The following is a 26,208-nucleotide window of genomic DNA, read 5'->3' on the forward strand; positions in this document are numbered from 1 at the left end:
TAATCCAATCCACCTTTTAATAATATCAGTATGTTGCGAAATAATGCAAACCACCAGGAAATTAAATTGAGTCACAAAACAATTTTAACCACGGTACACGCAGCCGGCTATTACCTCAAGTTTCATTCCAGAAGCATTTGACCAAACGGTAATTGCATTAATTTGTCTCGTAAGGCTGCGGCTGCTGGAGATAGTCAAAACCTCTCAACTGTTGCCTCTCGCTCTCTAGTGTCCATGCACCTCTCATTAAGTGCCCTCTCCTATCTTGTGTTCGGCAGCGAGAAACTCAGCAGTGTCCCTTGTTAACAGAACTATCAGGCTGCCTTTGGTTTCGCCCCCCCCGCCCCTTCACTACCGCACACCCGCCACATAATGAAATAATTCACCGATGGAGCAGCCGGCCCCACCGTCTGGAGGTTAAGGGGTCTCTCTGCATCAATTAACATTTGGTGGGCTCGGGGAACAAACCCGGCAAAAGACTAATAGCGTGGCGAGTGTGAAATCACCCTGCCCCGGCCGCCGGTGATGCGCACCGGTAAGTGAAAATGAGTTTCAGAAATAGGGTTGAGATGGAGGAGCGAGTGAACGGATTACCATGGATACAGAGGTAGCCTCGGGAATCAATATGAGGTGTTTTCAATGGGACGCTATTGTTTGGGTCTCTTCAAAAGAGGCACTGTGTCTGGCTTGGTCTTGTTAAGAGGCTTTAATGACTTTGCCATCGCGACAAAAGCCTTGTGCGATGACTCGTCTTGTTATTTATCATCTAAGAAAAATAGAGAACTCTCGGGTTTCCTCACCTGGTAGTAGTTTGGCCAATAAGTGCTAACCGCCAGCTCCACCTGACCCCAGGCACGAGACGCTGGGGCGGACACGTTCCACGCAGGCGTCCCCATGGGGCTGTTGTTCTCTTTGATGTAAACATTCAGGTAACCCGGGTGGCTGTTGTCCCGCCCACCGATGTAGTAGTGGAAAATGACGCAGTGGGTGTCGTTCTCCCTCAGCTGGGGGGTCAGCAATAAGGCCTTCTGACCAGAAAAACGTCCGGAGGTGTTGACCATCATGAAGGCTGTGCCTGCAATGTGGAGGACAAGGGACATTAACAACTTAAACGGTCTTGGACAACCACCTTGACACTTGACACTTTACTGTGGTAAAGCTCCAACCTTGCGATACAAGAGTTTCATTTTTTATGATGAGCCATCAAACTTCACGGTCAGTCTCCCAATTAAGCGTCACCCATCTATCAAGCTCAAATTTGGCAGTAATCAAATCCTTAAGGTTTTTCTTTGCAGGGCCACTGGAAATTGCCAAGATGACCTTGGAATGGCCAGCATGTCGTTTTGTCTTTTCATGATAAGCATGTCAATAAAATGTCACGTTCCAAAGGAAAACTGGTAAAGCCAAGATTTGTGTCTTTGCAAGTGGTCAAAATCACCCTATGATGGCCACTTTGACAAAGAAATGTCAGACTTTCCATGTCTTTTCCGCTATGGCTTCTTGAAGATTTTTGGGGGGTCATGAGAGACGATGCGACTATATGTTACTCACAGAAAAATGTCTGGGGTTATGATAAATCATTAAATTTAGCATAATCCAACCACACATAATAGAAAAAAAATTTTTTAAATAAAATACCAACAATTTTGTCACCCAGCTTCCAAGTAAATGTTGCTCAAATTTGGACAATATCGGACAATAAAAAAATTATTTAAAAAAAGACTGAAAATTATAAAAAATATAATAAAATAATAAATATAATAAAAAAATAATTTAAAAAAAGACTGAAAATTGCCAAAAATCAGCCTAAACTGACCTTCTCACCAGAAAATGACAGACTTCCTGTGTCTGTTCAGGCTTCTTCTCGTGATAGACACGGCTAGAAAATGTCATGTTGCTAACGGAAACCGTCTTTCATGGCAAGTCATCAAACGTCACTGCCAAAAAAAACAAAACAAAATCCTCCCATTTGGACATCTCCCTCATACAAAAAGCATTTTCAGACTTTTTAGCTCGTTGACTCATGACAGACGTGCCAACTGCAAGCTGCTAAGGAAAACTAGCTTGCAGCCGTGGGACGGGGGTGAATGGCGCTGTTGGAACAAGAAATAAGTTGAAGACTCTGTCGCCGTGACTCGCTTCTACGCATCCCTTCACTCCGGTTTCATCGTGTAAAACATGACAGAAACCCCCCAACCCCCCTTCCACCCCACCCGCTCGTTATCTCAAGTCAGAGACAGATGGAATCGTCGAGCGTTACAAGCGCGGCACAACAAGACAAGCGGGGCGCGCTCGACTCATTGACTGAGCAAATAGGCTATTGTGAGAGAGCGCCGGGCGGAGGCCGACGAAGCACTCGGCGTTATTCGCCCCCCCCCCCCTTTTTTTTTTTTTTGCACCGGCGCGCCCAAGCCTGTCGCGAGATGTTGACTTGAAAGTCAACAGCGATTCGAAGCGTTCAGCTCCGCCTCGCATCAGCGAGAAAAAGGACGATGACAAAAAACGAACGTGTCGTCTTGTCGTTTCGCCAGCATAATACTTCTCACTTGTGCTTTATTGGCACCACGCGAGGGGCATTAGTTTAACTTTTAATATCCAACCCAAGCAATAAAAGCTAAATGGGGGCACGTATTGATTTCCCATCACATCCTCCTGCGGTCTCGCTAAAGGAAAACAGTCCCCGTGAATATCTTTCATTCTTGAGGCTGGCCTGTTTTGTATTCTTATTAATGGTAATAGTCGGAGAAGTCAATTTATCCAGAGATAAGAGCATTTTCTCATTAAGGCGCTCGGTTGGCTGGATGTCTCAGCAGACTTATGAAGCAGCTTTCCGTATTCTGCTGTAATTATGGCTTCAATTTAGAACTCCAACGATAAGATAATCCTTTATTCAATGGAGGTACTGTATGTACAATTTCTGTTACAAATGGCCATCAGGTTAAAGATTAAACTAAAATCTCAAACTCACAGTTTTTGGTTGAGTATTGCGCAAACAGAAGGTTTAGAAAATGAAGAGTCATGAAATTAAAACCAACGTCTACCATGAGCAGACCTACATAAATATCTCAAGACCCCATGCCTGAAAAGCGGCAGTCTGCCATTTTGGGTTTCTGAAGGATCTGGAAGTTGGTTGGATCAATCCCCAGAAGAGCAGAACGGGCCATGAGGACCACAATTAAGTGACATTTGAGAGATTAGGTGCCCTTTAGCAGGGCATTTTATTTGCTGGTGGGGTTACGTCCCTTGTGTGGGCAGCTTCAAAGTCTTTTTAAGACATGGCGAGGCTTGGGGGACATGGATGCTTGTCGGTTGTATAGCCAAAAGTGCGCTCAAAACGTGTCCCTTGGGAATCGAAATGATAATGAGTTCTTTTCTGAAGACGTATTCTTTTTTTATTTACCTCGACAAGCAACTTGAGTTTTTTTTTAGATTTGATGGAGCATGAGAATGTGGAACCACTCAGAACCGTAATAAAAAGACCAGAATCTAAAAGCCGAGTCCTTTAGCATGGAATCACATCTACTGGGTTGACATCACTTGTTTGGTCCCTTTTCTGTTAGCCGTTTTAAGACTTTTTCGGGGGTGGGGGGGCTTTGGGAGTTGGATTGTGGTTGCTTTAATACCCAGAAGAGCAAAACCATAGGAACACCAACAATGGAAATTTGAGAGACAAGTTGCCCTTCCGGAAACCTCAACATTGAGGCGTCAAATCCATTTTTGTGGCCCCAACAGTTTCAAGCGTGGGATGATGAAGTTTGCTAGTTCAATACCCAGAAAAGCGAAGGAGTCACTTGCGAGCGATGAGGTTGTTTTTAGTACAGAAGTGGGCAAACTTTTTGATTGGCGGACCACAATGGGTTCTAAAATTTGACAGAGGGGCCGGACCAGGAGGAGGTGGATGGAGTGTTTTGGTAACCTCACCTCATCAGAGAAAAAAAACAAAACATGACAAACCACAGTATTTAGAAAATAAAACATCAACAAGGTTTATTCATTTAATTTTTTTCAAGTTCGGCGGGCCGGATTAAAATGTTTAACGGGCCGCATCTGGCCCTCGGGCCGTAGTTTGCCCACACCTGCTTTTTCCTGGGGGCATCACATCAGTTGCGTGGTCTTTCTTTGGGCAAGATTTTTAAGGAGGGGGGGGGATCTGAAAGTTAATTGGTCTGCTTTGAGGAGCCACTCGGAATTCCAGTTCGGGGGATTTTAGAAACACAAGTTCTTATCACCGACGAGGTGTTCTGTCGCAAGGTTCCCTCATATCGCTGGATGCCGTCATGCCTCCTCATGTTGCGACACCTCCCTGGAGTGTAACATTTAATTACCTGAAAAACTATTAAAGGATCATTATTTTTCTCTTCAGCGGATGCTCCACTTTAATGGGAATAAATAAATTGTGCTACTCAAGAATGTACGTTCTGCGCTGCCGGGCCATTTCCATGGCAACCGAACAAGCAGCTCAGGAGATGACCCAGAGCGAGTTAGATTTTTTTTTTTTTCCTTTTTGTTTTGGTGTTCGATGAATAAGTTATGTAACAGGTGCAGTGCAGCTCGGGAGAGACGGAGAAGGTTGGGAACGGCCATCTGGTATCACCGAGGTTGGATCCCGAGGCTGGCTAAGCATTTGGAGCCAAAGACGGCAACACCGGTAAGTGCTCCTAATGAGCGAGGCCGCCCTAATTCCGATCGCCCCTGGGTGGCTCGTCGTTATCATTTGCGTTGAGTTTGTCTGAGATTAAAGCGTCATTATCTCTGATACAGGAAGCGGAGCACCAATGAGGACCGACGGAGCAGTTTCAGGTGTCGCCTGACGCGCGGTGCCGGCGGCTGATGTTTCGTTAATAATGCTCGGCCATCTGCCACGAGGCGAGGCATCAACACGTCTTGACGACTTGATGAATTGTTCAGTTGCGGCTAGCCTTGCAATGTCAAACGTCCGCGTGGACACTTTAGCACGGCGGCAAAGCACCTTTTGTTTGGTAATTAGGGAAGAGAGCATCACAGGCGCACAGCGTGCAGTTTTTTTTTTTTCAAACATTCTCTAAATGAATAAATAATAGGTGGACATATCATGGAAATTTTACTTTTTAATTGACTATACAACTTGTTGACTTTGCGAAGTGCCTGCCCACCCCGAAATATTTTCTAAGTATGTCGTTAAATTAGGAGCAGCACTTTGCAATTTTGGACCCTCCTGTGCTGCAATTCGTTATCCTTTGTGGACTGAGATTTAGTCAAATTAAAAATTGCGATTGGACGTCATTTTGTAGGGAATGCAACTTAGCTTTCGGAGAACTAAATTTTTTTTCGTCACTTATGTTAAAAATGCAATTTTTGACATTTCCCAGTGAATTTTTCCTGACAATAATCGTTCAAACCCTAGTTAAATATTGACATTTGACCTGTCATGTATCGAAATTGTATTGCAAGCAGAAAAAAAAAAAAGCGATACATGACATCTATATTTTGTCGCACTCCGAGTTAAAGGCTCAATAAATAATATTGACAATATATCACCGTTCATATTTTTTTCCAATCTTAGTTAAAACTGATCAATATTTTACACTTGCGTATAGATACCGTAGCAAAAAAACCCAACAAAATCAAGCTATGGATTGACGCGGTATCTGAAACAAAAACAATATAAAGCATCAGGGCATTATGACAGAAATCGGTCCGAAAAGCAAAAAAAAAAAAAAAAAATTCACACACTTGACAGAATTCACAACACACGACTAAAAGTGCTCACCGAACTGAATCAAAAAATCCTCCCTCGCCAAACTTCAAAAGGCACACATTTCCCTTCAGATTCTCACATTCACGTGTGAAGAGCGGCAACATTAACGTCAGTCTCATCTGGAGCAGGGACACTTCATTTTCTAATCTAATTCATTTTTCATTGCCTCGCTTGTGTGTTCTGCACCCCGTCATTGTAATGGAAGGTGAAGGTGGCCTACATTTGTAATAATAAGAAATCTGACGGTCCGAGTAGCAGAGAGCCTTGAGAGCACGTTCCATTTTTAATTGATCTTCAGCACGCCACCATTAAAGGCAAAAAAAAAAAAAGAGAGAAAAAAAATAATACACCCGCAGTGCATTAGCACAGCGTTAACAAAATGTCATTATCTTTTGCTCGTGTGCTTTTGCTGCCTAATTACTTGGTGATGGTTGTGGCGGGTCCACACAGTGTGCGTGGTCATGAGGGCGGAAGACTGAATGGCGAAGGCGATGGCGCTAGGATGGTGGCTAATTGATGGGATTTTTCTTTTTTTTTTTTAATTAATTAATAAATTTTTCCCTTTTCTTTCCAGTTTACTTGGTTGCTAATTTACTGTCACTAATGATACACTTTGATTTAATACGGTACAGTTTGACAAGCCTGAACAATCCAAATTTGGTGGCAAGAAACTATGTTGAAGTAAGGAGAGGAGCTTCTTTTTTTTTTTTAGGCCGCAGTCCTGACTAATAAAATAAAAAAAAGCGTAGATGCCATGTTGTGGTATCTATAGGGAATTGAAAACTTGATCAATTATTCGCCGAATTTCCGCTTTTCGCGGCAGGGTTCGATCACAAGTGAATTAGCGTCATTTTTTGGCGAAGAAATAAAATCTCGGTAAGACCCATAATAAGACTTCTGAAGGCATAAAATGAAAACGTTTGAACAACGTGAAATGCTTTTTCCAAAAAGAACCATCTGGTAAGAAGAAATATCTTGCCAGGCAAAGACCAATTCTCTTGCCTTGATGTGAGATATTGATTTTTTTTTTCCCCTCCCAACGGTCAGTGACACTAATATCAGGATTAATGCAACACTCACTGAGATATTAATAAAAAAGTCCCAAACTCTTGTAAGTACTGAAAGCAAATCAACGTAATCTGGATCTGCGTTAAAAGTTGTACGATGTTGGGCTTTTTCTTGGACTTTTTTTTTTTTTTAGATTTTTTTTTCTGAGGTTTGAACTGCATTATTTTCACTTACTACAGTATGCGTGGAAGTCTTCCTGCACATAAATGTGAGAGCTGGTCCAAACATGAAAACAGTGCGCTCATATTCAACAACAACGATAAAAAATTTTTTATTGCAATGATCAAAGTCTACAGTTAGAAGGTATTTATATAAATTTGGAGGCAAGTGATACTCAGAGCAGAAGATAGAATTTGCAATAATGACGAGAACTCATTATTTCTCCCGTGCTCAGGTCCTGAACTCGGAGAAAATCATTATGTGCGCCAAGGTGGGCGTTGAGGATGAGGAGGGGTTGAATGAAAATGAAGGGGCGCTCTTTAAAACCCCAAAAAGCCTGCAGGTCTCATTTGCTCATAAAATTCAGAGAGGTCGCGGCGAGAGAAAAGCGCGCTTGCCACCGGGGAAATGTCAATGAAGACGAGGCCGTCCTGCGTGCCACCAATCAAAATGGCTCTGGCTGCTAATGTGGACTAACATGAAAGGTGGCCCGATGAAAAAGACGGCGTACGTGCTCACCTCAAACCGTCAATCAGGACCACCGAGCCGGCCTGCTTCCTTCATTGGTGAGCAACGGTTCACAGCTATAAGACAGACAACGGCCGACTCTCCAAAACTTTTTAAGTCGTGCACCGCCTTCAACAACCCCACAGAGATGCTACACTTCCTCATCACCGCACAAAAAGGAATGTTGGCTAGGATAGAACTGGACAGTTACACAGGCTAGGAATGGTAAAAAACAAAAAAAAATTGATTAATCGATTTTAATCAATTTTTATTTTCATGGCTTGATTCGATTCATAAAACCCTACTTTTAATCATGACTTTTTCCCCATAAATTTACATGACTTCTATGCGAAAGTAGTGTACCAAAACAAAATGGCGCCAACAAGCATGTATTTATCGTTTTGATCATGTCATGGTAAATAAAACGGACAAGATTAATGGAACTGCCTTGGCTTCAATACTTAATGTAAATATTAACATTTTTACTAGTTTTTTAAAATATTTTTACTTGCACCTAGTTACACAAAAAAGTTTGTACTAATTGCAGCATTGGTTCTTCTGAGAATGCATTACAATACTTTCGAAGTAATATTGGTACTGCGTGAAATTATTGATTAAATCGAAAATCAATCAAAGTCAAATCGAAAATTGAATCGAATCAGGCCCGTGTGTATGGAATTTATTTTGGACATTTGAATCGATACCCAGCCCGAAGAGAGACAATAACCTAAAAATCAAACCAAAACTAAAGTTAAAACGGAAACATTTGACGCTCGTCAATCCATAAGAGTGAAAACCATACGATTGCTTTGTCCCTCCCAGGTTAAAAACGATTCCTATTCTATGCTAATTGATAACATATTGAAGGTGAAAATTAGCGACGCACCGATTTGCTAACCAGTATTGGTGCTGATACTGCAGTTGTTTGTTTACATTCAAACTCAGCATGAGTCATCTTGGCGCCGTCGTACTGGTCAATGCAGACTTCAATTTGTTCAAACAACATGTGCAACAAGAGGGAATAAAACTCTGCATCTCTTTGATGCCAAGTGCCAATGTGCAGGCAGCTGTGATGTATCTTGATTGGGGAATATTTATTTGGAGGGCGGGGGAGAATTGACGAGTCACTGCTTTGTTGAGTTACAAAAGGAAGTTCCCGGCCAGCCGGGAATTATGCAAGATGGCCGACTTGCTGAGCAGCTTCTCAGGCATACTGCAAGATCTTTTCACACTTAGGCGGATACAATGGCATCGCAATAGGTGGAATTATTTTATTTTGGCCCACCTCTGGTTAACACTGATTGATATGTGATGCTGGTTTTTTTTTTTGTTTTTTTTTTGCATGGCTTTAATTTGACATCTTAAAATGCATTAAGGCCAATTGCCCCTGCTACAATCAATGTCTCATCAATGCCCCATTACACAAGAGAAGCTGCTGCGGCGAGCTACCCGTCTGCGTCATTAGCCACGACGCATGCAACGAAGTCGGTATATGCAAATAAGTCCTCCGCGGTAACATTCCAGTGTGCAGTCTTAATCCTGTTTGTCCAAATCCAGTTTGCCGCCGCTCCTTATGCATGCGCAAACATCGGAAATATCACAGCGTGCGCCCCAACGCGGGAATTAATCCACAAATGTATCGAGATGACATAATTTGACGTTCCGTTTGGTGCTCTAATCGTATAATGGGCTTTCTCCTTAACCTTGCCAACTCTGCGGTGGGACCTCACACAAACTTGTGAATGGCTCGAAAGGCAATTAGCTTATTTTGTGCAACACAGTGCAGCCCCCTCGCCACTCTCTGCCGCCTCCTCCTCCTCCTCGTCCCACAGCGGCAAATCCCATTTTTGGCTGATGTGATTTGAATTCTGATTCAATTCAGGATGCCCTTCCCGTCGTCCCTCCTTCTACTCGTTCACTTCAAAGTGCATCCGAAACAACGGCAGACAACCTGTTGTAAGGGACAGCCTGTTCTTTTGAAATCTGGGAGGGATTTGTCCAAAAGGTACATTATAAAAAAAAGTCGACGTTTTTGGAATTTTTTTTTTTAGTTAAAATACTATTTACATATAGGACTTCATCAAATTAAATGTTTATGTTATCGGTTGTTGCAATCCATTCACGTTCAATTCGGTATTTTTTTTTTTATTTATTAAAAAAGTAAGTCAATTTAAGTCAAGTTACTTATTAATATTACGAGGTTTCGTTACAACAATATTGCGACAATTATTAAAACTGCAAATTTGCAAAAAAAGTAAAACCTTAAGCTTTTCCAAGACAACTAAAATATGTTTCATAACTAATAATATTGGTAAAAATAATAATAACACTTGCCCAAGAAAATACATCACTAATTTAAAATAAAAAAGTTATATTTGAAGGATCGATTCGATTTTTTTAATAATAATTTAACCGTAACTTAGTAAAAAAAAAATTGTATGGGATTATCAAAAACACAATTCTTTTGCAAAAAGTAAATCACAGAAATTAAAAAAAAAAAAAAGCAAATTTGTAAAAGTTACTTGAAAATTATTGATAGTAATTCCTTGATAGAATATTCATAATTCCATAAATCAGCTGAGTAAGTAAAAAAAGGACGCATTTGATTTCATTTATTATTCAACAAAATAAGTATTGCAAATGTTGCTAAAAGATAGACCACCTAATGTCGAACGCTATCCGTTGCGGGATAATCATTTTTTTTTTTCATATTTCAAAACAAACCCTCCCATTGGGACTATCCAATTTCATGTATTTTATTCCCCATCCATTTACTCTGCCACTACACAGATCCCCAAATTGTGCCACTTGACCCATGCGCATTAAATCTCGCTTGAGTGGCGAACGCTGTCATCCAAAAGCAGCAACGAAAGAAACGGGACAAGTCAGTCCGTCCCCTTGGTTGTTTCCTTCAATGTGTTTTTCTTCTAATTGCCACATGTGGCTGGCAAATGGACTTGTTTATGCCTCCCCGCAGCTCTGATTACAAGCGTGGGCATCTACAGGGTGACTCGGACCAATTCGAAGACTGTTAATACCAGCCTTGCCTTTTATTTATTTATTTCTTGCTTTTGAAGAGAGAGCGCCAGCTGACTCTCCAGAAAGCGCTGCCCGGCCCTCCCGTGGGGGCTCTTTGCAGGGAATGACAGCAAAAACGCTGGCGGAAGACCCTCAAACTGAGATTAATTAGGGTTTGTGTATTATGCCGGGGGACAATGGAAAGTGCAGCTCCGGCTTAATGACTTATTGTCTCGCTCTAAATATGTTGCACGCCGGCAAATTGAACGTCCTCGTTGGGTTCTTTGTTTTAAAAGCGCAGCCTTGTTGGATAGTGACACCTAAGACAATAGTGCAGGACTGGCAGAATGAGGTTCTTTTGAACCGACTACAGTGGAACCTCTCCAAACGTCCGACTGCATACTCGTATGTTTTTGCAGATTTGGTTGAAATGAGCCCGACGAAAATTCACAAACAGGAGCCAATTGCTGATAGCACCTCAACTAGACATCTTGCACATTAGAAAAAAAAAACAAATGGATATATATATATATATATATATATATATATATAAGAAATGAAAAAATTCCGTAATTAATTGTGATGACTCCCATTTTTCAACTACTATTTTTTGTGAAGCTTTTAACAAATATTCTTGAGTACCATCTTGGAATGAATGTAAAAACACCAAATATGCAGTATATTTTAATTCAAAGACTGTTCCACGAGATTTCTTTCATCCTTCAATACAATCTAAAGGGAGTCATTGCTCCAGGATTTTTTCTTACATTTTCAAAATGTATGCAGTATGTTCAGTTCAGCCCACAAGCACGACACTGCAGCAATGTTGGTTTGCAGTAGCGTTTTGTTGTGAGACGATAGACTAAAGATGGACAGCTCATATAGTATGGTAAGAATTTTGCTTTGCAAAGTACACAAATTATTTGTGAAGTAAATAAAGCCGAGTTAAAACATTTAACTACGTCCAAAATGAATCTCCCCAGAGTTAACGCTTTAATTACAACGTCCCGAAAAGAAGTCCACAGCAAAGCATGATGAAGTGGACATGTGTGACTCGGCTGTTGAGCATCAGGTAAAACTCCACTTCAGCTCCGTACAACCTCTCCACTTGTATAAGTCCTAGTGGGCTCCCTATAGTGATATTTGAAATTGTAATAAGCCAATCAATTTTAATTATGTGAGCCTTTCCATCAACTGCGCGCACGCTGGAATTAATTAGAATGCATTGTAGTCACTGGAAGGCCCCCCCGCTCTGCTTAAAATGCACAGACACTGCCAGACACCTGAGGAATGGCACTAATGGAACGGCAAAGTTTTCATGTTCTAACAAAGCCAGTGATGGATGTTGTTTTCCTCGCCAGAGGATGGATTGCGGCAGGCCTCGATTGTGTCGGGTGTCCCCTCGGTGACACGGTCGATTAGCAGGGTCCTCGCTAATTTTAAACAGAACCCCCCCCCCCCGTTTGCCGTGTGTGGCCAAACGCTAAGGAGAAATTACTTTCCACTTTTGATTAATGTCAGGGCACAGGGAAGCTGGGCAAAAGGTCGCAGCGGAATTCGGAAGAGGGTGACCTACAAATTAACGCCGCGCACGTGTTCTAAATTTAACGCTAAATTAAAAGGTGTCGTGATTAACGCGACTGCTCCGCTTGCTAGCTAAACGCCACGTTGCAAAATAGGAAGAACAGATCGACTAAAAATGATCCATAATAAAAAAGTTGGCGCGTCGACATCATTCTTGGGGTACTCGGGTACTTTTTTGTTTTTTTTCTTCAATTTGGTAGAGAAAACATAGAGCTCAATATTTCCAACACGACACACATTTACAAAAAATGTCAAATATATTGAATACATTATTATGAAGCTGGTTCGAAACCAGTTACAATAGTTATCATGTTCGAAAGAAATACTAAAGACTCTCTTCCGATGACTAGCTAAGCAGCTCATTAGCTGACTAGCTAAGGACGAGCTAACCAGCTAATTAGCTTGGCTAACATTAGCTTGTTTGCGCTCTGACATTGCTTCACACGAGAAGAGCACCGAGCAAAAATGATCACGCGTTCACAACATACTCGTCTTGATTCATGCCAGCGCAGCTCGGCGATTGCACCCCAAAAGGAAATAAATGAAATAATCCACGGTCAAGTGAACACCTCACGCTCTGTCCTCTGATTAAAAAGCCATTCCGTGCAGACTTCAGGCACTGCCCCACCGATTGAGCTCGTCCTTTTTGTCCATTTCCACCGCTACGTAATTAGCATGTTGCCCCTTCTTTCTCAGCACTCAACCCGTCACGTCAAATTGTCACCTCCGCCTCCCCCTCCTCCATTTCGGCTCCTCAACAAGAGATGGAGAAAGGCAGCGCGCATGAATGCTGAAATTGTTTTACGCTCCGAAGGCGTTCGGGTAACGCAAAAAAAAAAAAGCGATCTCACCTCCGATTGCCGGCTGGCTCTTAACCCGTACTTGGTAATCTCCGCGAAAATGACCTCTCGCAAGGGATTGTTATCCCGGGCCCATGTCTGTGCATCGACGGGGGGGTAATTGAAGGCATGAAATGCTTTTTTTCCTTTTCTTTTTTTTTAAATAATTGCTCGTAAATGTGGTGATCTGTCCATCATTCAGCCTTGAGAATTTCTCACATTGGACACAAAACATTTTTAGTAAGAAATTGATATTGAAAATCCCTTGTGGCCTTGCTCTCACAATTTCAGTGCTCGCAGGCTTTACCTTCTCGCCTTGACACTTGTGTTGCTTCTACGTACGAGAAAAGGGAGCTAGCAAACGTATTTTCACTCATGGAAATACAAGCACTTCATATAGTTCGCTGCCACCACTGCGTCGACAAATCCAGGGAGAAATCAACTTAATGCTGATTATTGGAAACTGACTCATTTTTTGTTTATAAAGTCATTGCAGCTCTGCTTACCTTTGACGCATGTGGGTTTTTGTTTGTGTATGTACGTCTGCATAATAATGTTTTGGGTAGTCACCTGAAAGTGGCTCTGGGTCTTGGCCCAGCTGCACTAATCATGTGTGTGTGTGTGTGTGTGTGTGTGTATGAAAATCAACCCCCAATCACTTAACAGTGAGGCAGTGGCCACACTTTCAGAAATCAGCACATTAAAGATTGATTTGGTTGTTGAGGTGGAATTTTTAATTGACAAAAAGATCGAATAAATCGATTATTTTGATAATAAATTAATCGTTTAGACACCAAATAATAAGTCACTTATTATTATAATTTTTTTTATATATATACGAACGAAAACAGGACAAACTTCAGATTTAAAAATAAATAAAATTTCAGTAGGAAATTCTAATGACTAATGTTTGTTTAATTAACAAATTGTAAGCACTAACCCTGGAAAACTTTTGGGCCAAACTGCAATCACGTAACGCCTGGCGCTACGTATGAAATATTTTTCTCAAAGCCACTCCTACCTGAGGGCATCCATGGGTCAGCGGAAGACTTCTCTCTGGCGTTCACCTGCTCCCAGTCCAAGTCGTCGTCTCTGCCTTGGCTGTAGCCGCATGCTGCCAGCGGTTTCGCAAAGTTACAGTCACCTGCGACAAGGAGAAGATGATAAACACATCTACGAGAAAGAATCCACAGTTTTCAGTTTTTAGCCACAGTACAAATCTCTCCAGTTGTTCATTGTTGGTCGCTATCTCCTTGCCACATAGAAATATATGCAATTATTAGAAATAACACACTCAAATTATACACGACATTCACGCAATAAATTTTAAAAAATAATAAACAAAAAAAATAAATTAAATAATCCACGACATTTTCGTATATGCGTGTGGAAAAAGAATTTTCACAAAAGCAAAATGTCAACGTTTAAGATACCCAACATTTATTTTATTTTTGTTGAGTGTAGAATTAAGAGAGAGTTTAAAAAATGCATTGCACAATGTCGGTGTCATATGAATTACTGGCAAAGTGCATGATGATGAACGACACTTGCACAATTGAAATAATCCACAAAGAGTCTTCAATTGAGTCGAAATTGATTCCGATTCCCGCAGCCACAAAACACGCCATCCCCCTTTTTTTTCTTTTTTTTTTTTTAGCATTAATGCAGTGACAAACACTATTGTACTGGTGTGATCGATGTCTACAAACAGCCTTTTATTCCGGGGACCTTGAAGGCCACATGGAGTATTCGAGCTGTTTTTCCATTCTGAAATGGGCTTTCAATAGACTTACAAATCGAACCCCCCAAAAAAAAAAAAAAAAAACGCAAGAGCACGTTAATCCATCCAACTTTCCATGTTCCAGTTCCACTGTTGCTGTGAGACAGCAGGCCAAAACAATATGTCATCTCTTCTGACATTCTGCAGCATAAAGGCTACAAGCTGACGTGATTTTTTTTTTTTTTTTTGGTGCTTTTTTTTTTTTCCTCCTCCATGTTTTCCAATTCATCTCGCCGGTGACATTTTCAGTACAACGTGCAAATGAGCGGCGATCACGGGATAATTAATATCCAGCTGCATAGGGCAGCCGCTAATGATTTATTTGCCGACTTGTTTGCTTTCGGCTGGCAGTGAAGGGAGGGGGTGGGGGGGTTACGTATGAAATGCCAAAGTATCAGAGGTAACATGTTGAGGAATGGTCCACGGGATTTTTTTATTTATTTATTTGATTTTTTTTGTCATTAAAGCAAAGGACGTGACTTTGTGATAGCTAACTTTAGTTGGATGTTGTTGGGAAGAAAGCACAAAGAAAAATGCGAAACCAGTATTCAAGCAAAAGTTATGGATATAATATAGAAATGAATAAATAAATAAAAAAATAAAATCGGAGAATGTTGCTTAACCAAAAAGAAAGGGAGGGACAAAAGTAACGTTAAAATCACACAATGGGAATTTTTATTTATTTTTTTAATGGTGAGTACTAGGGATGTAAGCTAACTTTTTTTATTTTTTTTTTCGCCGATACATAAACCGATAAATTTATGTTTGCTCCAAACCGATACCGAAAGCCACAATCTTTTTGGGCGCAGGGTATTTTTTAACACGAATCCTTCTGTGCCTCATTCCCGTGTGGGCAATGAGAACTGTACAAATTCTCTGAACTTTCCGGGGTACCAAGTCAAGCTCTTGGTCACCACCGATTCAAAAACTTTGTTTCAACCGCCAAAAACAAAAGCCGTTGTAAAAATGTCTTAATGCTAACTCTGAAGTCGCGCCCAGTCGTGGCAGATTTAGCTGCTGTGTGATGGCGCCCTTAAATTGGCAGTAACCAGACCACTATTGGTGAATTTGAGGCGACGCTCGTCATATGACAAGTTTTGGTGAAATCGGAACGATCGACGTGACGACATCATCTCGCATCTCTAGAAAACAATGAGAAAAAAAAAATATTCAGGGATTTTATTAACTCATTCATTACCAGCCGAGATAAAAAAATATATTTTTGACGGATTTATCCGTCAATGGCAGCCTATGAGTTAATATCTGATCAAACGTCACTTTGGAAAACTTTGTGAAATTCAAGGATGATTATTTTTATCACATGACCTCCGCCAACACTGCTAGGGATTTTTTTTAATAACACTCTACTGAATAATTTGTACAAATTGCAGATATAACATAAAAAAATGCATTATTAATATCATCTCCATCCTTGCTATTAAAAGAATTTATGAGTCACCACGGTCATTATTAATACCTGCAGTGACAGGGATATGGAAACATTTGATGACATTTTAAGTGATTAATGTTAAGAAATTGCAGTGAAACAATCACCATGATCATTATTAATAACTCCCCCAACATCTGTATTGAAAAAAAAAATAATCATCAAACAACAAACATTTCGGTCTACATCCATGGGAAAATAAAAATCATATACCTTCTACTCAATGTTTCAAATAAATACAAATATATGCGTTGCCAAGATGCAAGTCGGACGTCATTTACATGATTCCTTATTCCTTGGCCGCGGCTTGGCAACCACTGGCTGGCTTCCATCAATATTTGCACTCAACAGTTCCAAGTTCCTTCGCCTCCCCTCCCTGCGTCTCCCCAGGCCGCCCACCGTCCTCTCACAGCACGACCGCCTTCAAAAGAGGTGGCTTTTATCGGTTAAGGTTGATATTCAAAAATCGATGGCGTCGGCCAGAGGTGAAATGTATTCCGACTCGGCGGGGGGAACACGAGGAAGGGATTTGGGTTGGGGGGGGGGCGGAGTCATCAAAAAGAATACGTACAAAGCAGTTAAGTTAGAGAGGAGGAGGGGGTGTGGGGGGGGGGGGGTTCTTTTTAAATGAACTCCTTTTTTTTTCCATTTAATAATGAATCAGAAAGGTGTCGCTCGTCGCCTTCAAAGGAAATCATCAACATTTGTGGGCTATTAATGATTCACTGGCCGTGCATCGAGAAGACATTCTCATCAGACTTTATGTCTTTATGAAATTAAAGAAGAATATACCGTCGGACTCCAGTTCTCTAGTTTGGCAAATGTGTTCATTCGCAGTCGTGATCAGCTAAGATGATATTTATTGATTCAACAGAGGATCTATTTGTACCAATATACATTTTAAAAAAAATTATAATAATTTCCTCATAGAGTGATGCCTTGAGATGCGAGTTGAGTTTGTTTGGGGACACACTTGCAAGCCAAAACACTTATCTCATATCATCTTTCCACATCAAAATGAATTGAAATGCTGTTCAGCTATGCTAGCCTCCCACACACAAAAAAAAAAAAACACACAAAGGGAAAATAGCACTCTATAATACTGTAATTCATAATAACAAAGTAATAACTTAATTAAACAGAAAATAAAGAATGAAATAGTTTTGTAGTTGATTACTTCACCGCAACGCCTTTTGGTGAGTGCTAATTAGCCACCGTCATGCTGACAAACCAAGAATTTCACTCAACATATAAGTGATTTGATCTACAGTCATAGTTTTTCATTTTTCACAGAGGATAAAGAATATATGCCTGTGAACATATGTGAACTGTTTTTGTATCACCGCCACTTCGAAGAAGCTACCCGCGAGTCTGTTTGTGGCGCTTCCCATTATGTGTTAGCATTAAGCTAGTCGACGTCAAAGCAAAGCGTTACATGGTTGCTTTAAATGGCACAAAAATAATCATCTGGATTCATACGCTCCCCTGAATCAGAAATTTAACTCTTCACACTGCAATTTGATACATTGGGATTTCTAGCGTTCTTTGCGCTTCCTTTGCTAACGGTTTCAGCTGCCAACGCTCGAGCCTTCATCGGCGCTGTAACTGCTTGAGGAAATCCTCTCATGTGACCATCTCACAAACTTGAACAACAGCAGAATGACCCGGATATGCGTTGATGTTTACAGAATGGCGAGAGCATTGTGAAAAATTTTGATGTGGCTAAAACGAAAAAAAAAAAATATTACTGTGTACGACAACTACTGTCTGGGAAACCCACTTTACACAAAATCAGCTAAAATATTTGTTTTTATTCGTGTCGTTTCCTTGTTCTTTGCCCAGATTGGCTCACAACTAGCCAAAATTTGCTTCAATTGATGCCTATTGAAATGCATTGAAAAAAATAAATAATCAGAATTAAACACTTTAAATTTAGTACATTAACGAGATTCTTTTATTGTCTTTGGTAGATCCTGCTATTTTGGTTAGCAACTGATTTCAAATGTGCCCAGCAGCCATTAGCCATTTATGAGCGCGTTTAACACAGTTATTGCGAACAAGCAATAAATTATTGCCAATGGTTTCGATGGGTACGATTCAGGGTCAGTCCTGAGAAAATTACCAGTGCTTCTTCTTATTGATCTGTCTTTCCAGATCTTGACACCTGCAAATGACACGAGCTTTCCGGTGGCCCCAATCCATCAATGAAAGGGAGCTGAAGACGCCCCGCATGCAAATGAAGACATCAATCAATGGCATCAGAATGCCACGTCTCCCAACGGGTGGTTGATATCGTCTCCGTTGCGCAACCCCCGTCGCCATTCAGCAGAAAGCGTTCGGCAGGCCCGCCGGATGTGCCGCCAAACAATTTATACCCGAGCGACAACGCGCAACAGTCTTTAAATTCTCACACCGAGTACATTTTCAAAGTAATCCATCCATCTTTTTCCCCCGGACGGAGCCAGAGGCCACAATCAATACGTCAACCCCCTCCGCGCCACCGCCAATTTCTCCTAAAGATTTTCACCCCCAAGTCAGACTTAAAAGGCCTTTTGTTCCAGCACCTGCCACCAAAGTTTGGCGCTGTGCTGCAGCATTGCTACACCTCACACACGCCGTCTTCTCAATGCTGAAAGTCTGAGGGGAGGACAAACATGGAAAAACACTTCAATGATGGAATTTCTGGGCGGATTTTGTTTTGTACACGGGGTTGTAGCGAAAAAAAAAAATAGTTGTCGTAGATTTTTTTTGAGGGGGAAAAACCAGCATGCTAAATCATGGATATTCCTTCATAACTTATTCAAAGTACACTGAGGAAAATTATGACTATAAAAAGCCACCAAGGATTTATTTTAAACATGCTATGCCAAAAAATGGGATGAGATTCAAAGCTAATCATTCCTAGAAAAGACGGATGATTGAAAAATTGGACCAAGGACATTGTTATTGCCTCTTTTATTGTCACGATGGAATGATGCAATGAGATTGTGAGCACGTAATTTCGTTAGATACCAATGAAGAAAATTAACCATAGGATTCATTTATTGCTATGGAAAATATTTGAGAACAAGCCCAAAACGAAAGAAAAATAAAATAAATAAATAACATGGACGCTCGAAATAACGCCAGCATCATTACATAAAAATGTATTGACTCAAATAAATAAAATTGGCAGATATTCGTAAAAAAAAAAAAAAAATAATAAATAAATAAAAAAAATATATAAAAAAAAATCGCATTGAAAATATTAACTCCTCACCATGTCATTAAAAAATTGATGCAACATATTCAAAGCTATAATATTTAATAATTAAGAAATGCCAGATCACGATGCCTCCTCCAACGTTGCTTTGTCAAAATGTGTGTGAATGTGTTTTGACATTTAATTAAAAATAAATCTAATGATGGTTTAATATTGCAGGCTTGAATAGCCCAAAAAAAAAAAAAAGAGGACTGGACAAAGAAATCTTCAGGCATCTTCATTTCTTGCCATGCATGGCAGCCTGTTGTCCGCACTCAAACAAATTCGATCCTACGGCTTCGCATTTGATATGCTAACATTTTTTTTTTGTTTTTTTTTTAAACCTCGACGAGCCGTCACTCAATGTGAAACTCCAGGAAGAACTAATTAGCATCATATTTGCAATTACCGCCGCAGGACGCCAAGAAAGATCACACTAAGAAAATAGTAGTCATCCAAACTCCATATTCGCCTTAATTGGTGCGGAGAGGAGATGAATTTGAAGCGCTTTCTTGACAGGTTCAGTGGTAGAGAACGTCGAGCCCGACTTGGAAGGAAAAAAGAAAAAAAAAAAAGATCCGTCAAAATGTGTGCATATCCAAATAGAAGGCTGCCTGTCTGTCAGCGGCCGCCGAATGCTGCGCGTGATGTGTCGCGCGACAGTAAAGCGCATTCATCAAATTGATCGCAGCGATTTTGACGTGAACAACGTAAGGCCGAAGGGCTTTCGTCACGAGATTGAATTTCCGCGCCGTTTTTTTTGTTGTTGTTGTTGAAACAGGCCTCGAAACATTCCGTGGCGCAATCGCTTTGTTTTGCAAAAAAAAAAAAAAAAAAAAACAGCGACGACGAGCCGGCCGCTTAGCTCGGCAGATTACCCCGTGGAAACGTTCACTGCCGACTTCTTTATTTCCCGGCGAATCGATGCGGCGAACAGCGAGACGTGATTGATAATGATATTGAGATTGATTGTCTAAATCCCCTCCCGTAGTTCAAAGTCCCCAAACAGATAATATATATACATGCAATTCAGTGCCGAGATGGCTCTTGGCAGGAGCTGCCAATAGATAAGTGAAATAGGGCCGGAGTGAAAAGGCCTATCAGTCCCTGAGGGGCTTAAGCCGCAGGATTCCGCAGCTCCACGCCGGCCGCGGTAGAGGGAGATAGTCGACATTGGTTTTAAATTACCCGAGATTGCCTCTCGCTCTCGGTCTTCGGGGGCCACCGGCGGCGGACGAGATGTTTGTTAAAACAAGTGTCGACTTGGAGGTGGATCGGGCCGGCGGCCCGACCCGGCCGTTTTGCTCGGCAGGCTGGATGGGTCGGAAGGCCGGTAATTGGCAGAATTGGCTTTAAGGAGGACTTGCGGCAATGATATTTACCAGTAAGACTGAAGCGCGCTGATCACCATATTGTTGCTCCCCCAGGGCAAAAAAAAAAAAAGTTTCGCCTCTTCCAAGTGGAGAAGAATCAAAACAAAGAATCGTAAAATGATTCAGGTCCTACTTAAAGAAAGTGAGTTATTTGAGCAATGGGCGTTTTGAATTTGAGAGAATGTCCATGACACGTGGTGTCCCTCAAGGGTCATTCCTTGGACCACTTTTGAGGAATCTGTATATGTTACAATGGGACCGTTTTAATGAACGTGTTGTGTCACTTCTTAGAGCAAATTAACAATTGGATGAACCAAAACTTTTGACTGCTAACCCACAACAAATTGGATGTGATTGTTTTTGTCATGAAAGGAAATTGCAGTAAGGAAACCCCTGGAGTTTATGAAACCAAAGATCAAGTCTCAAATTTTGGGTTGCTGACTCTGACCGGACTTTCAACAATTATAGCAACTCAATCAGAAAAACAGCTGAAAAAATTTCCAAACTGAGGCCTTCTCCAAGTAGACCACGCTTTTAATCTCCCGTAGGCTTGATTATTGTAACAGGCTTCTGACCGGACTCCTTCAAAGAGCATCAAACAGCTGCAGCTAATTTAGAATCCTCCATGTTCTGGTTCTGACCAGAACAAAGGGATCAGAGGCCTAAAGTCTTTACACTGGCTTCTACTCAGCTGTAGAATATATTTTTAAATTCAGCTACTCATCTACAACTCACTGGAGGTTTGGGTGCTGAATACAGTGAAGAACGGTAGCGCTCGAAAGACTTTGGTAAATCAGTGGAGCCCAAAATTCAAAGCACGCAAGGTGAAGCAGCATTTTGCTGTGATGCTGCACTCAACTGAAATAAACTGCCAAAAGAAGTCACTCTTGACTTTTAAATCCAGAATAAAAATGATCCTTATTTACTCAATTTGTGATTAAGGTATTTTGAGTAAAAAAAAAAAATAAATACAAAATAAATAACTAAATAAACATAGTCTCCAAAATCATGTTCTTGCTCTGTATGGAATTTTTACTTTTTATTTCTTTACTTTGCTTTTAAGTGTCTTGAACTCTTTGTTGTTTTTTTTTAAGGCTTTTAAATATTATACTTTTTATAATGTGAAGCACATTGAATGATCTTGTGTATTACAAACATTTTGGAAGTTGCTCAACACATTTGTCATATTGGTTAAAAGAAGGAAACATTTCGGCCATATTGGTAAAAACCCGTCAAGCCAATCAGGTGTCAATGTCCTGCTGTCCACTGAATGCAGACACGGGGTTGATTTACACCGAAATTAGCCTCCGGCATCGATTCGCAACAGCGCTAAGCTCAATACTCCGAGGCTGCGAGTAACAGAAACTTCCTCCACTTTCACATTTGATCCAGGTGAAGCCCAGCGTCAATCAATGCTGGGAAGAAGAAGAAGAAGAAGAAGGAGAAAAAGTAGGAGAGAAAGAAAACTGGTTTCTCGTGAATAACAGATCCCGGACGGGGAGATCTCAAGAAAACGTTAGAAGAAAGAGCTGTGTGCTAAATCCCCCAATACCACCCCCCCCCGAAAGACAGCAACATCCAGACCCGAAAGTCAATGACCCTTCAGTGTAAGGCACCTCAATCCTCCCAAGCTCCACTAAATCAACACTTCTTTGAATTCTGCCGGAGCTGCTCAACAAACGACGGGTGAAATGCTAATGCTGCTATCAGTAGCGTTAGCCTCTCCATCCCCCCCCCTTTCCCTTTTTTTTTCTTTTCTTCCCTCCGTGTCGTTCCCAGTGTCTAATTTGTCAGACAAGATGGTAACAATAGCGTAAATTAGTCCGGAGGGAGGAGTTCGCGTAAAAAGGAAAGAATTACCACGTTTGATCACAGAATAAACAAGATTCTTTTGTTTTGTGGAACAATCGCTTAGAGTTATGTAGCAGAGTGAGCAGGGGGGGGGGGATTCAAGGTTGAAAGTCAAAGAAGTAGAAACGGCGAGGCTAATTAGAAAACGACAAGAATGGGGGGGCGATTCCTCTTGAGGGGAGAAACTGGGTTATCGTATGATCATTTGGAAAAACCAGAAATACCAACAATCTGCATTCATGTCCTCGCTTTTGCCTTTAATTGACTTTATAACCAACGTTGCCCTCAATAGCTTGTAAACAACTCTTTAGTCATTATTTATTCAAGTGTTATTGTCACGCCACGGCTGATTGGTAATTTAATTCCATGACATAACTATCTACAGTATAGCGCACCATCTTATTGTCAATTAATTACTTGCTAGGATGCGGTTTAGAGGTGCAACAACTAATCGATTAATCGACAACTAATCAATTATCCGATTAATCGATAGTTATTTTTGATAAATTCATTGTTTGGACTCGAGACCTTGCTTAGTTTCAACGAAAAATGACAACCTCTCAGCAGTAACAATTATCCAATTTTGGTAAGCATCTGCTTTTAGTTGAAAATAGCAATCAACATTTTTGCCGCTTTTCTGAAATGTTATGGTTCAAACTGGCAATTAATTTGTGTGTTTTCTGTAATGATAATTTCAAATAATATCCTGCTTTTGGACATAGGGATGGAAATTCTTATTATTTTTTTTATTAGATTTTTTTTTGTAAATCTGATTGATCGATTAATAGCCAAAATAATCAACGGATTAATAAAACTATGATGAGTTGAAGCGCCAACTCTGTTCAAGTGTTTTGTACAGAGTAATGCTGCTGACTATTCTTGCAGCAGTTTGCTCACATTTACACCTGCATATCGCTGGTGTCGGACCAAAACCTCATAAGTCACATTTTGGTCAAATGAATATTTAAAAAAAAAAAAAAAAAATCGATATTATTGTGCAGTCCACACGTGGGTGTTATTTTTACACATTATTGACTAAAGTTTGATCACTTGATGCAATGAACAAACTTGCCATTTTTGGGGTCTTCTGAATTTTGGAGCGACAAGGTTTTGGCCTTATGCCAATGATATATAATTGACATATTATGCTATTTTGTTTTTATGTATAGTTTTTTTTCTGTTCATACAAAACAGAAAGGACAGGCAGTATAGCGCTAAATATAGCCACGAAGGATTTACTGGATGTCAATTTTCTTTTGCCTCTAGTATCAGTCGCAGGTATCGGCAGTCTCTCTCAGTGCTCGATACCTTAAAATAGGGCTGGTATCGGCACGATACCGATACATGGTATCGGTACTTCCCATCCCTAATTATGAGTGAGCTTCTTTGCGTTTTGAGGTGTGCACAGCAAGTTGACTGAAAAAATATGTCGCTGATTCATCAATATTGACTTGACTTTATTCCATTTTCTATTTTATTCTATTATCTGATTGAGCTTTGGCGTCAACACATGCACAGACAGGTGCAAGCTCAGGTCAAAGGGTAGCGAATGACGTAGCCTTGACAGATGCAGGCTGAAGAGATTTCAATCGCTCTCCAAAAAGCGCCGTCTTAGGGTGCTCACCTGCCCACTTCAAACATGTTCGGCGGCTCTTTGTTCCTTGCGCTTAAAGTGCCATAAATCATCTAGAGGCTTCATCTTCCCGGGTTCAACGTTGAAAGCGCGAGGTCTCCTTTCAAACGGACTCGCTGTGCTCAACTCTTGACAAGCGCCTCAACGTGAGCCATAGATCTCGAGCTGTTCCCCGACAAAATAGCATCGCACAATCAAGACCTCTCAGACAGTCAAGTGGCATGAATAAATCACGTCAAAGACTAGAATCCCCCCCAATCGCATTAATAGTATTAATTTTTAAATCCAATTATTGTTCAACGGATGCTGACCTATTTTCTTATTTAACTGTCCTTTCAAATCGGCGCACATCACAGAGTGGCTGGATTTACAATGTGCTTCATCAAATTAGCTTTTATTTTCAGGTGATCCAAAGCACACCGGAAACAACCTGCACATCCCCAACCTGCTAATCAAGCTAATCTTTAATACTTCCACCGAGAAATCACGTTGATTTGCAAAACCAACGCACGTTGGTTAGCAACAAAGTTCAAATTCTTAACGTGGATGCACAACACTATGGGAAATGGAACTCCACATTTTGCTGTTACATGTGAAATGTGTTTTGTTTAGCAACAGAGTTTGAATTTCAAATGTATGCGCACAACATTGTTCAGCAGCTCCTCGTGAGTGCCCACTGGGATGGGAATCGTCTCAGCGTAACGAAAGATCGTCTCATTCACAACGTGAGCTGGTGCGCCATACTTTACAGTTTACATGCTGCTTAGTTGGTTAGCAACCGAGTTCAAATAAGGTCACATTTTAATGTCTGTGTGTGAACTGAGGCGATAACAGTTACACATTTTCCCCTCCAAAAAAAGACAGGCATCTATTTGAGCGAGATCATTTGTCTGAAAGAATCAACAATTACACACTATAAATGATTGATCGCGATTCCAATGGAAATCGTCCACATAAATTCCTGCTGCTCATCGCTACAACAACACCTGAAAACTTTTAAATCCAAATTGATCCATAGTGCTTATGGGCAGCCTTGCGTCTGTCAAATCGAATCCTTCTTGTCTGCGGAGAACACGCGGCTGCAAAGGTCACGCCGCTCATCATAATAATCATACATCTGAGGAAACAACCGTCTCAACCGGTCAGGCGTCACTCCGAGAGCTCCGGCGTGACCGTCTTGGAGGCCAGTCGGGCTTATATCTGTTTGGCCGAAGGTGGCGAATCAATCACGGAATGAGGGAGGGATGCCAAAGTGCTCTTTGACACCCCCAATGTGAGGCGGCTGTCATATATCGCAACATCAAGGACATGAATGACGTCGATATAAAATACAATGTAAACAAATTATTGATTCAAGCATTGAAATGATTCATTATTGAGTTATGGGATCAGCTATAAAGTCCTCGTATTCGTATATTGAAGGGGAAGTCAACCACCTAAAAATATTTTGCAATAAATTGTTTTACGCGCCGTCAACGGTCTAAGCATGGAATTCTGATTAAAATTGCGTTTTCGGAATATGAGTTAAGTAACAAAATGCACACGATTTTTAGCGATGTCAGATGGGCGGCCATTTTGTCACTTCTGTCGACTGAAAATGACATCACAGTTGCTCAGGGCACAGGTAACAACCAATCGTGGCTCAGCTTCAGAAAACAGGTGAGCCAGGATTGGTCAATACCTTGAACTGTGATGTCATTTTCAGTCAACAGAAGTGACAAAATGGCCGCCCCCCGTGACAGGAAAAAAATGCGTGGATCTTAATGCTCAACTCAAATTCCGCAAAAGCAATATTAATCAAAATGCTGTGTTTTGACTAGTGCGTAGAACATAATCTTGTACAGAAGATTTGGGGGTTAAATTCCCCTTTAGGTCAAATTTAGAAAATTTTAAAAAGACAAAAATCACCTTAAGGTTTCCAACAATTTAATGGTAGCCCAATTTTAGATAGTAAAGTGTCGGTATCAGTAC

At 40.9% G+C, this 26,208-nt stretch overlaps 1 protein-coding gene across 9 annotated transcripts in view; it reads right to left on the reverse strand.

Moving 5' to 3' along the window:
• The window catches only part of LOC148326148 (receptor-type tyrosine-protein phosphatase mu), a 137,178-nt gene that overhangs the window by 90,705 nt on the left and 20,265 nt on the right, over window positions 1–26,208 (reverse strand). For 8 of the 9 annotated variants that reach the window (XM_088310845.1, XM_088310840.1, XM_088310837.1 and 5 more), the window contains exons 2-3: window positions 13,934–14,056; window positions 801–1,075 (exon numbers count right to left, since the gene is read on the reverse strand). In XM_088310845.1, the coding sequence (XP_088166971.1) occupies window positions 801–1,075; window positions 13,934–14,056 (398 nt within the window). Of the gene's footprint in view, window positions 1–800; window positions 1,076–1,816; window positions 2,151–13,933; window positions 14,057–26,208 lie in introns of those variants that run through there. The other variant, XM_088310844.1, reaches the window with a different exon arrangement.

Source organism: Idiotropiscis lumnitzeri, chromosome 12 (genome assembly GCF_059441095.1).
Source record: "Idiotropiscis lumnitzeri isolate Australia: NSW breed Sydney's pygmy pipehorse chromosome 12, RoL_Ilum_1.0, whole genome shotgun sequence".
In the NCBI taxonomy this organism is placed as follows: Eukaryota; Metazoa; Chordata; class Actinopteri; order Syngnathiformes; family Syngnathidae; genus Idiotropiscis; species Idiotropiscis lumnitzeri.